The 13423-nt window shown below is 34.5% G+C and overlaps 1 protein-coding gene across 2 annotated transcripts; it reads right to left on the bottom strand.

Annotated features, from left to right (window-relative positions):
* Window positions 1–1713: 1713 nt before the first annotated feature.
* LOC143248812 (uncharacterized) lies at window positions 1714–10093 on the bottom strand. 2 transcript variants are annotated; one of them, XM_076497595.1, is made up of 2 exons: window positions 9890–10093; window positions 1714–2356 (listed from the first exon to the last, which is right to left on the bottom strand). In XM_076497595.1, the coding sequence occupies exons 1-2, from the start codon at window positions 9893–9895 to the stop codon at window positions 2096–2098; spliced, it is 267 nt and encodes an 88-aa protein (XP_076353710.1). In that variant the 5' UTR covers window positions 9896–10093; the 3' UTR covers window positions 1714–2095. The 2 variants fall into 2 exon arrangements, with proteins under 2 accessions (XP_076353710.1, XP_076353704.1); XM_076497589.1 differs by lacking the exon at window positions 9890–10093 and adding an exon at window positions 9245–9690 and having other exon boundaries at window positions 1757–2356.
* Window positions 10094–13423: the final 3330 nt, after the last annotated feature.

Raw genomic sequence — 13423 nt, 5'->3', positions numbered from 1 at the left:
AAGGCAGCTAGTCATCACCATCCACTGCCAACTCTTGGGCTACTCTTTTACCAACGAATAATGGGATTGAACGTAACGTTATAACGCCCCCACGGCTGAAAGGGCAAAATCATTATGTATTAAGAAAAAACAACAACATTACTATGGTGTTTTCAGATGCACTGAAATATCTTACATGCAGTAACCAGAATAATTTGATCAAGAAATGCAATACCACGTTATTAAATAGAAATTAATTAACCGTGCTGATTTTAAAGCAAGAAAGAAACAAAACAAAATGTGAACAGAGTGAAAATATAGCAGAGAAGAAAAAAAAAGAGGAAATCTGTAATGAACGCAATAAGTTCAAATGTTTAAATTTATAGATAGATTGGAAGGTTTACAGAACAACAAGAAGGCTAGGAATTTAGTTAAAAAAACAAAAACAAATATAAAATAAAGCTTATTATAAACGGTTGGCTGATAATAATAAATCTAGCAGCAAGAATTATTTTAAACATGTAAATGTAAACAGAATATTCAAAATTAGGATTGGGTCCATAAAGGACACAATTGGCATATCTTTGTATAATTAGACTTGTCTGTTGACGTGTCTGAATACCAGGGAATTTGAATCCTTTCTTTCTTCCACTTTACATCCATTTCCCTCATGACAAACTTTTACTTGGTGGGAATGGAGTAGTGTCTCGAGGGCCGAGCATTACATATTACACATTTTCCTCTGCTTCTTTAGATATATATATATATAAGTTTTAAAATCTGAGTATTTCTTACTGGCAGAACATGAACGGTGGCATTATGAGTTGTTTTTTTTTAATGGATTACTGAGTAAGCTAATAGGTAGGCCAGACATAGAGTAACTATCAGTTGTAAACTTTCCATAATTAAACCATAAAATTAATCGTTCATCGGGTTGCAAAATTTGAGACAAAATGTAGGTATAATGTATTTTTTTTTAGTAAACTTGTTCGTTATTATTAGTTAGGCTAGAACACACACACTGTGCTGATATTTTCATGGATTAAGCCTAAATATAATGTTAAGTTTTATACACTGAATTCTAGTATTCTATCCTGAACGCACATGGAAATGTGAACTGAACATCTATTCGGACGGGAAATGACGTTATACTTGTTTTACTTGTACATAATTAACCATGTTTATTATAAAAGTACTGGTGTTAAACTTTACTTAAAATTAAACTAAATTAATAAAATATTAATTATAACCTTTTAATTCAAGCGCAAACTTTTTTTGGACGTGGTAAAATAAGTCTAGCTTCACAGAAGTGTAATCTGCTCGCCGTCTGTAACTTAGAAGTGATAAACTGGAGGGAAAGCATCTACTGAACACCATCCACCGCCAACTCTTTGTCTACTCTTTACCAACGAAAGGTGGGACTGACCAACATAATAGCACTCTCATGGTTAAAAGGACGAGCATGTTCGGGAACGGAGCAATAACTGATGAACCATATTCTATGACAAAACCTAGTGCGGTGGTTCCCAGATATTTTTCATTGAAGACCCCCTAACCTACTTATTTTTTGTGTAGTGTCCCTGCTGCCATATGTAATGCTTTTTTATAGTTTTATTACGTTCTCGATTATTATTCGTTCAGTGAAACTCTAGCGACTCCACTAGTAACTTGTAGCGACACACAATTTAGAAATCACTGGTCTACTGGCTAAAACAAAAAAAAAACTTATCATTCTTATTTTAAAAATCGATGTATTTAGAAGAAACATTTTAAGATAATTGTTATTAAAGGCATCATTAACACATTTTTTATTTGTGGAAAACCATCTACATTCATCTACATGCTCTTTAGATATTTTATTATAACATGTAAACACACAGGTAATTCTAATTTCAATAAAGTCCTAACGCTAAGAAGAATCAAGTTCCGTCAGAAAATTTTATATTCATTTTATTAACGAAATATTTTAATTTAGCCAAAAAAAACAACAACACAGTAATGGTTTTAGTAACTTAATATATGCTAAAAGTACTTTTAAATTTTGTTGTATAATTTATCTCATACATTAGACACCTTAAATGTCTGGAAAACTTAAACTGTTTTGTGAAAGTTGAGATTATTGAAAAAACTCTACAATCTTGTAAACTGTCTCCGTATCTCCAGAAGATGAAAGTTGTGATGTACCACTGCAACGGTAAACACCATAATCATCGATCAAAACGTCCTTAATGCGAAGAAAGGAAATATCTTGTAAGTCTCTGACGTTGTAGCGATAGTTGTCAATATCTATATGGCGAAAAGAACATCTTGGACATTCATAAGAAGGTGGGTCATGAGCATAAGGGTAAGGTCCTTCAATCTTCTCCCAAACTACGTTCTAGAATCGAAGAAGGAAAAACGAACATAAAAAAAGACATAAAAGCATCGTTTAAAATATAGAAAAACTATTTAGTATTGTTTGTTGCCTATGTGAACAGATATGTCATATATTTTTATTTATATCACCAAATGGTGAAGAAAATTCACCAGCTAAATTAGACTTCAGAATAAGATAACTCAAATATACTTTTTCTGTGAAGGACACTAATCTGCTAAGCAAACTTTAAAATCAGATAAGCAGAATTGGCACGGGTCGAGTGTATCTACTGTGAATAATTCAAGGTCAAGATAGTTTCAAAAATTGTGGGATACTGTATTACGTTTTTTGTCTGAGTGAAAATATTGTGTAAACAAATTGTACCATACTTCTTTCGGTGTAGTTGTACTTCCTATACCTTCTCCAGCGGCGGCCAGGCATGGCCAGGTAAGTTAGGGTGTTCGACTCGTAATCTGAGGGTCGCGGGTTGGAATTCCTGTCCCACCAAACATGCTCCTCCTTTCAGCCGTGGGGCGTTATAATGTGACGGTCAATCCGTAAAAGAGTGGCCCAAAAGTTGGCTGTGAGTGGTGATGATTAACTGCCTTCCCTCTAGTCTTTCAGTGGTGCTAAATTAGGGACGGATAGCCCTCGTGTAGCTTTGCGCGAAATTTAAAAAAAAACAACATCAGCGGCAAGTGGCAATATTTTAATACTGAACATAAAAATTGGGCAATATAGATAAAGCTCCAGCTACGTGATTTATTTTCATACGAATAAATACTTTATTTACTTGCTCATTTGTCTTCGTTTTCTGCCCGTATTCTCTTCTTAATATTTTTTGAATTTGCTTTGCAAAGCAGATGCTTAATACCTTTCTATTGGACATTACCAGTATAAAAAACAAAAACAAATAAACCTTATTACAATGTGAAAACCGTACAAGATACAAACGTTTCAAAGAATCAGAGGACACCATTACTACTCTTGGTGTCACAGAAAGACACTCTGAAAATAAGACTTTATTACATAATTATCAAGGTAATACAATGCTTTTACGAAAATGCAATTAAACTATCTAAACAAATCATCTTCTTTCGTAGATAAATATTTATATAACAAGATGGAAGGTGATTAAATATTTATTTATCAGTTTCTAAACACATTCAGTTTTATCCCTGACAGAGCGTTTGGTGGGGCTTAAAAGAATTACGTTTAATGAAGAAAACGTCTACAACACTTTTAATTGTTCGTTTTAGTGCAAAGCTCTACAGAAGGCTATCTGATCTTTTTCCACCACGGGGAATCGAACTCTAGATTTTATCTTTGTAAGTCCATAAACCTACTACTGACCCAAAGATGTACAATGCACATCAGTCAACTATATTCTACGTATGTGTTTAGTTCGTGTAGTCAAAGAATATCAATTGAAATTGGTGGTTTGGTTTGTTTGGAATTTCGCGTAAGGGCGAGAATGATTAGTGGGACGGGTATTTGAACTTTCGACTTTCAGATTGTGACCCCAACGCCCTAGCAACTTGGCCATGTCGGGCCATAGCATTGGTGTCTCATAGAACTCTGAAAAGGTTTTCCGTTGTATTTCGTGAATACAAAAACACCTGATAATAGTGTTTCTAAGATTTTGTACTTGAGACCATAAGGGAGAAAAGAGTTAGTTTGGGGACATAAACAATAAAAATTTTGTGTTATTCGGAATAGTATTGTGGAGAAGTTTGAAATATTAACATTCATCTCAGATCTCTCCAGGGAGGTTATTCCCTCATGCCATCTTGGTGGACCCGTGTGTGGGTGTGTGTTTTACAACAAAGCCACATCGGATAATCTGCTAAGTCCACCGAGGGGAGTGGAAACCCTAAGGTTAACATTGTAAGTCCGTAGGCTTGCTTCTGTCCAAATGGGGATCCTGATGAACATACCTTTAACGGATGACTTATCCATTCTGATTGGACAGTATATATTTATATCTAAAGAGAATGATTAGAAAAAGACTAAGCATTATAATATACAATATTCTATATTATAATAAACAGTGAATTTATGAATAATGTTCTAGCTTAATATAAATATAGCGGCCATGTATGTAGAATATTTGAAAGAGGTTCTATAATCTGTGAGATCTAAAGCCAATAGATATTGTGCGAAAAACAATGATCAGGAAAAACATGTTAGTACTACAGAGGGTTGGGGGTTGCTCCCCAGAAAATTTGTAAAAAAATAAATGCTATGAGAACAAACCTGAAAGCAGTTTTCACGAAATATAGCTTCAACAATTTCATGGCTGTTTACATAAAATTCATAAATATCCAATGAAAAGTCAACAAATCATCATTCTATTGTAACACTACATACGAAGCTAGACTTAGACTAGAGCAAATGTGTATGTTCTATTACAATAAAATACTGTACTATCTACGCGCAGGGTAGGTGAGTGTGAAATTATATTACTAAATTAAATAGTAGCAATATGGCTCCGACTTCCAGTTACAAAGTGTCAAGAGAAGCGATTGCTTGCGATTATTTTAAGCCAAATATTGCTGATACTTCATCAGAAGAATGTAAACTATGTAGAAAATGTTAAATACCATAAGCAGCTGTCCTATAACTGTATAAACATATATTTTTGCTGCACAAAAACGGAGGGTTGGGCCAATTTTTTGTTTGTTTGTTTTGAATTTCATACAAAACTATATGGGGACTATTTGCACCAGCCGTCCCTAATTTAGCAGTGTAAGACTAAAGGGAAGACAGCCAGTCATCACAATCACCGCCAGTTCTTAGGTTATTCTTTTACCAACGAATAGTGGGATTGACCGTCGCATTATAACGCTCTACGACTGAAAAAGCAAGCATGTTTGTTATGATGGGGATTCGAACTCACGACTCTCAGATTGTGACTCCAGCACCTTACCCACCTGGCCATACCGAACTCCCTCTTTTCGTGCATTTCCTTTATTGTTCGAGAAACATTTGTTATTGTTGTTTGTTATTAAGCACAAAGCTACACCAAGAACCGTCCATGCTCTGCTCACCATTGATATCAAAACCCAGCTTCTAGCAGTTTAAGTCTTCAGACATACCACTGTGTTTGTTTGTTTTTGAATTTCGCGCAAGGCTACACAAGAGCTATCTGCGCTATCCGTTTCTAATTTAGCAGTGTAAGACTAGAGGGAAGGTACTTGGTTATCACTACCCAACGCCAACTCTTGGGCTACTCTTTTACCAACGGATAGTGGGATTGACCGTCCCATTATACGCTCCCACGGCTGAAAAGGCGAGCATATTTGGTGTGACAGGGATTCGAACCCGCGACCCTCAGATTATGAGTTGAGTGCCTTAATCATCTGTGTCACTGGAAGGCAAAACATTTGGAACTATATACCTAAATGTCAATTATTATACTGTAATATTAATCGAACACGTGTAAATTATGGAAATAGATGTAAGAAATAAATCACATGGTTTTACAATTAAACTGGACCCTAAAAAAGCAACAATAACAAAACACACAACTTATGTCATCGATATGAATGTTTTTGAATGAATATTCGTTATGGTTACAAAGCTTATAAACTTACGTCTACAAATATATAAAACTCGTTTAATGTTACACCTGGAGAAAGGTAGTGCAAATACACCTACAAATAAGTTAAAACAAGAAAAGGAAAACAGTGTTGCTCAGTTTTTCGAGTATGCTTTGATTATGGACCGGCATGGCCAGGTAGTTAAGGTGCTCGACTCATAATCTGAGGATCGCGGGTCGAATCCCTGTCACATCAAACATGCTCGCTCTTTCAACTGTGAGGGCGTTATAATGTTACGATCAATCATACTATTCGTTCGTAAAAGAGTAGCCCAAGAGTTGGCGGTGGATGGTAAAGGCTAGCTGTTTTCCCTCTGGTCTTACGCTAGTAAATCAGGGATGGCTAGTGCAGATAACCCTCGTGTAGCTTTGGGCGAAATTCAAAACCAAACAATGATTTTTTATATACATACACAAAATGTAAGCTACATATTGAACTCCTACTTTAAATTCGTCGATTTTATCAGTTGATATATTTTTTATATTTTCTTTATATTCTTTTACCTTCACAGAATATTGATAACAACTTGTACAGAAAACGTTCTTCATGGATGTGGTATTTTGTTACTAGGCTTTAGTTGAGCTGCTGTTTAAGTGTATAGGCCTACTGGTTTTTAAAGTCTCGTGGGAGTACTAGACTATACACGCGAGAAACATTTTAATATCGCGTTTAAGGTTGGGTTATATTTCGATAGTTATAGTGTCTCGCATAGTTTTTAAAAAGTAGAACATAAAAATGAACATTTGGCTCAAAAATAACTGATGAACATACAAGGCTGGCGATATGAGGGAATGGGGCAGTTGTTTTTTGGCCCAGGTTTTGTTGAGGGGCCCAGCAGAGGGATATTACAAAATTCGCTAGAAATGCATACTAGTTAATGAGCTAAAATGGCTACTTTGTTACCTAAATTTCTTTTATGACAAATCAGCAACAGTTAATAAATAGAATGAAAGGGTTTGCTGAGCCTGGAGCCTGAGTTGGCTCTTGATGTTCTTAAGGATGGTCCCAGAATTCTTAGAGTTAATTGTACTTTACAAGAACAATATTCCACGTCCTTTGCTGCTGTTGGAACTACTTTCTGTGACGTAAATCGTCCCACACCTTGGTACATGACTGAGTAACACTTCTTGCTCCATAATTTACGTTGCAACAAACTTCTACACAAAATATCCAGGTTAATATTAGGTTATAAATCTTGACTAACATTCCACAGGACTTCTACATATCTACTTTCAAAACCATAATCAAAGGTATGAAAATCCTCGGAGCTACAACGAGAGGTTCCACAAGCACATAGTCGAATAAGATAGCTTTTATTTTAGCTTCTTCGGCAGTCGTAAAAACAGATATTAATTTCGAGATGTGGCTGAAACCTTTCGAATTTTTAGTTTGTAGGTCTGTGCCAAATTCAAATCCTTGTCTGTAATTTTGTTAATGGCATCAGAATATATGCCCAGTTCAATGTAATTGTTTTTGTTTTGGTCGGAAGGTTTTCTTTCATCATGACATCCTTCATTTTAAGGGGATGAATGTTGCTCTGTTTTGGCCTGGAGTATGGCTCGGAACTTGTAGCTGCCATAAGCGCTTTGTCGGGCAAGTTTATCTATCTGCTTGCAGAATATAAACAGCTTCTTCCCTTCGAAATGTTGTGTTCTTTAACTCGTCATTTTTTAACAGTTAAGCATTTTCTGGTGATTAAGTTGGTGGTGAATTGTGATGACTAGCTACATTCCCTGTAGTCTTATACTGCAAAATTAGGGACGGCTGGTGCAAATAGTCCTCATGAAATTTTGCATGAAATTCAAAATAAAGACAAATAAGCAGAACTCTCTGTTTTTGTGCAATAAAAATATATATGCTTAAACAATTATACAACCGCTGCTTATGGTATTTAACATTTTCTTCATAGTTTACATTCTTATAATGAAATATTAGCATTTTTTGGATTGAAATAATCGCATGCAATCGCTTCTCTTCACATCTGTAATTGGAACTCGAAACCATGTTACTACTGTTTAAATTAGTAATATAATTTCACAATTACCTACGCTGCACATAGATAGTACAGTATTTTACGGTAATAGAACATATACAGTTACTATAATTTAAGTCTAGCTTTCCACGTAGTGTTACAATAAAATGATGATTTGTTGACTTTTCATTGGATGTTTGTGAATTTTATGGGAACAGTTTCGTTCTTCCCAGCTGCCCGGCATGGCTAAGCGTGTTAAGGCGTGCGACTCGTAATCTGAGAGTCCCAGGCTCAAATCACCCTCACACCAAACATGGTCGCCCTTCCAGCCGTGGGGGCGTTATAATGTGACGTTTAATCCCACTATTTGTTGATAAAAGAGTAGCCCAAGAGTTGGCGGTGAGTGCTGATGACTAGTTGCCTTCCCTCTAGTCTTACACTGCAAAATTAGGGACGGCTAGCACAGATTGCCCTCGAGTAGCTTTGTGCGAAATTCAAAAACAACAACCAAATCTTCCCAGCTTGCAATATATACGGCTATTTTGGCAAATTTTCAGTTTTCATTCGGGCAAAATTAGCAGTAGAACGTATGGTGATTTGGACAATTTTTATCTTCATTCGGGAGAAACTAGTTGCAGAAGTGTCTTACTCGTAAATTCATTCGGGCCAAAATTGTATAGCTCCGCCTCGGAAAAACGCCCATCCCCGTATGCCTGTGGTAAACAACTAACTTATATGAATATCCTTTCTTTTAACAGGCCACGTATAATTTTTCAGTCATAAGATTATCTATAACGGAATTGTATTGTTAAATATTCTGTAAATCATCATGAATAATACATATGGATTTACAAGTAAGCACGTGGCCTGTGACAATGCGCCTTGAATCTGTGGCGGTACGTCTACGTATTTCCATAATAATTCGTTCTCATAAAGTTTGTTAGTTGTGGAGAATAAATATACTCAATGGGCTATCTGTGCGCAAACCACCAAGAGCATCTAGTTGATTTTTAGCGTTATGAGCCACCAGATTTACCAAAGAGACAACGCAGGGGGTTTTGTAAAGTGCATCACATTAACCTTTTGTGTATATAGTTCCTTAATTATATATTAGTATATTTGATACTAAATAAGATACTAACCAAAATAAGAAATAATATATTAATAAATAATAATTAAGAAAAGTAATTAGAAGCATAATCGTTTTATGATGGTAACAAGAACAAAAATAATTTAAATTGCTGAAGCTACAAATCTGAAAAAAAAAAGCCTTAAAACTTAGAAATGTATAATTTGAAAGAAAGAACTCATTTCTCGGTTTACGAATTTACTCACGGAAACAAGTTGAATGTTTGAATCAGCAAAATCACACTCGAGTTCTATAGATCTGGGACTATATAACTGCCGAACTCTCCCTGTTCCGACGAAGCGACCAGGATAGGGGTCGATGTTAGTGGGATGAAAAGGTGGAGAACGAATATAGCCCGAAGTTTCTATCGCTTTATCCATACATGTACCAATGATAAATATAATCGCTCTTACTATAAAGTGGTTCATACCAGGTGAATTCCGAAATCTTTTGTTCATTATCACCAATAAAATATTTGTTCACGCTCTTTTATGTTCGCGAAAGTCCTTTCAGGAGACTCTAGGCCTATCTGAGACTGGTGGTTCACATTAAACATAAGTTAATCTACTGTATTGATATGTGAGGGTGGTATCACAGTTTTTATTTACGTTTTCTTTTTGAAACATCACTGAAGCAAAACTGAACACTCATCTTATTACATATACACAGAAAAAGTAAACGTGAATATTCTGTTGAAATACTTTTGCGAGAGCAATGGTCACGCCCAAATGAGACATTCACGATATAAATCTGTGTCAAGGTTCTCTCCTGTGTTTTTTGGATATTCCTGTATTTCTCTTTTTTTTTAATTTACTCTCTATCTTCATTATATCCTTGTAGCAATTACTTACCTCCATTATTTTAATATATTTCTTCTAGATGCTAAAACATTTCAAGTTTATCACTTGTCTGGTACACAAAATCTAGAATAACAGACCCTTATAAACTTATCCTAAGCCCACAATATGTTAAAGATTGGTATATCAGAACTCTAGGATTAGGAACGTGGTTAAATCACGTACATTGCTATATATTTCAACAAACTTAATCTTGTAACTTGAAGAAATACCACTTATATATACTTCATTACATGAAAAACAATCACATTGTTCAAATCGCATGTCACAAAACGAGTTTCATTAAGCGGAACAAGTTGTCCTCCTGAGCTTTCTTTCCACTCGTAAATGACATTGTTACTAAAGTAAATGTCTAAAAAATAGTTCGCACAGACCTACGAATTTTCAGAAATCGCAGATCGTGACAAATCTGCAGTTCTTAGAAAGCGAAAAAAATAATAGAAATACTTCATTTCGAGTCAGCTTCTAGAATTGATATTGTAACCATCATCGAAATAGAATGAGAATGGCGCCAAAATGTTTTGTGTCTATACGTGAATGCGACAGACATTTTGTAACAATACTAAACTAATAAGGTTTCTAGTGATAATTTAGAAGTAAAGAAAAACTTTTCAAAAAGGTGATAAATGTAAGAGTGTCTGATGTCAAACCTTCAAAAACAATGCAAACAAGATAGACAAACAGACAAAAGTAGGAAAGATTAAGCTTATTTTTTATTGAATATATATATATACATATATTATGTGTTAATTTTTGCTCGTGCTAATATTTATGGATTATGCAAATACCATCCCTACTATCTTGTTTGTATTGTTTTTGAATGATTGATATTAGTCATCCCTACGTTTACTTCCTTTTTTAAAAACTTTTTCCTTACTTATTTGCTTGATTTTTTAATGCAGTGTTTCAATAGACATTGGAAAGTTGTTTTTATAACCAAGTCCTAAATACAATGAGCTTCCAACTCACTGGAAAACTCATGTTTACCTTTTATCTATTACAAGCTTAAGTACCCGACTTTACTCGGGTTAGTAGGTTGATATATTCTGGATGACTGTGCCAGTGTGTATTCTGAACCCATCTTAACATAAAAGTATAACCGATATACCTTTCTTGCTAAGCAACTTGACATAAAAGCCACTTTTGGAATGCATTGTTACCAAAACTTACTGGCTTTTTTAATATATATTAGGAATTATTTATAAAGAAACGCTTTTTCTCTATGTGGTTTTTCGTTTCCTTGTTTCATTAAGGATACGCACGTGCGCGCACCCACCTATCTGTCTCTGATTTCTATTATAATGGATTTGAATTTCGTCCAAAGCCACATGCATTAACCTTCCCTCATTTAAAAGTGTAAGACTAGAGCCAACTCTTGGGATATTATTTTACCAATGGTTAATGGAATTGACTATGGCATCATAATGAACTCATGACTGAAAAAACGAATATGTTTGGTGGAAAAGGACTCAAACCCACGAATTTTATATTACAAGTCTAGCACCCTAACCATCTGGCCGTGTCGGGCCTTGAAATATTAAGGAATCATTTCTTTCTATGTGGTGTTTTCGCTAGCTTGTCTCATAAAAATATGATTGGATACGTAATAATACCCAGTTGCACACCTACAAGGTCCATTTAGTATGGCTGGAAGATTTCAGGTTTCTAGGTTCTTTTGTTTTGGAGCTATGGCGGCCACACACACACACACACACACAAACCCACCGACACGCCTTTTACTATTATAGATTTATTGTTTATAATTCCTGTTTTACTGAATTTTTTTAAAGGAACGACAGTTTTCTGTAAAAACAACAACAAAAACTAAATAACTTTGAGGGGCAATGATACATTCTTTACACTAGAATTATTTTATTTTTATTTTTAAATTACTGCTAGTTATTAATAATACTTATAAAAGCGGATACCTCTTTTGAAATTATGTCACTTCAATGAAATTGGTTAACACCATTGCTCTGTTTGAGTCGTGGTGTAATATAATGTATGGACTTTTTGTTATGATGTTTACAAACATTCCCGGAACCTGTGACTCAGTCATTACCTAGATATTGTTATAAAGGGGAACGCTGCATATTATTGTAAAGTACTGATGATCTATTGAGAATATATTACCATACCATTTCAAAGAACAATCTAAGCCATTCCTTCATAGACAGTACTACTACTTGCCTGATTATCAAATTAAAAAACTGAAAATACAAAGGTTTCGATGATTTCGTCAACAGAGGGGAACATTTGTAAATATTATTGTAATTATCGATTTCTTCCAGGATGGTTCGTAAAAATGAGCTGCCTACGGATATATCATACTACTAATAACGAAGAGCAGAAACAGAAAATAAAAAAAGACAGGCATCGATTCTCTAATTCGTCACTAGAGGCACTACAGCAATAAAATATGTTAATAAGAGTAAACAATACATTTAGTTCGAATTAATTCGAAGGCCAACTAGGCTGGCGCCTCCAGGTCCCAAAGATGTTGGTGTTACTGTCTCATAAATTAATTCACTCTCATTCTGCCTAAAAAAATCCAAGTGCCGCTATTGAGGATTCCCTCTTGTTTTATTATGATGTCTGATATTAACAAGCTGTAATAAATTTCCTCGAATGTGATTCATCAACATCTTGGTATCGCTAAAATAAACAAGCTGATCTTGATATCTTAAAATAAACAAAATAAGAAAATACAAGTAAACTATTCATATTTGTTCAAACATTGGAATTACATTATACACTGTACTCTTTTATATATGTTTTCAGTGAGGATAATGTATAGCATTGAAATATAGGAATATATCTCATAATTTTCTTCTTCTTTGTAGTATTGATATTCGATTTTAAATTTATTCTTCCAAACTTTGAGCAGATAATGCGCCAAAAATACACACTTCATTTTCTTGAAACCTAACTTATAATATGCGAACGTGAAAGAAGCATCACACATGGCTTTATCGCAGAAAGGATTTACATCTCAGTCATTTGTGTTGTCAGAATTATCAATTTTGGGAAAGTACTTCGTAAAAGTAAAAGTTAAAGTGCAAACTATTAAATGGAATTTATCATCGTAGGTAAGGAAGGTTCTATATAATTAGGATTTATCCGTTGAAAAGACAATTCATTTCAGATATATTAATAATTCTTTGGATTCTCTGAACCCCCATTTAACGTGTATATATCTTTCCTTCACAGGAGTTTTATCCTTTCATTGTAACATGCAGTATTGTCTACTTCATGTATGGTTTGAGTATCATAGCCATGATTTTAGAAATTAGGCATGAACTTTGTTTATTTGTGTTTTAATTGTTGAAGTTAATTGTTAAATACTATAAAATAAATGCAATTATGAAATGTAATATACTTATAACTTTACAAAAATTCTTGTTTTTACTTACAAGGAATGAAAATATAATTAATTAACTTGTAAAAAAAGTATTTTCTCGTTTTTTAATTTCCTTCTCGTATGTGCTTTCCTTGTAGCAAAGCCACATCGGGCTATCTGCTGACCCC

The sequence above is a fragment of the Tachypleus tridentatus genome, chromosome 1 (genome assembly GCF_004210375.1).
Source record: "Tachypleus tridentatus isolate NWPU-2018 chromosome 1, ASM421037v1, whole genome shotgun sequence".
Classification (NCBI taxonomy): Eukaryota; Metazoa; Arthropoda; class Merostomata; order Xiphosura; family Limulidae; genus Tachypleus; species Tachypleus tridentatus.
Note: the sequence above shows the minus strand (reverse complement) of the source record. Positions and strands in the feature narration are given on the sequence as shown.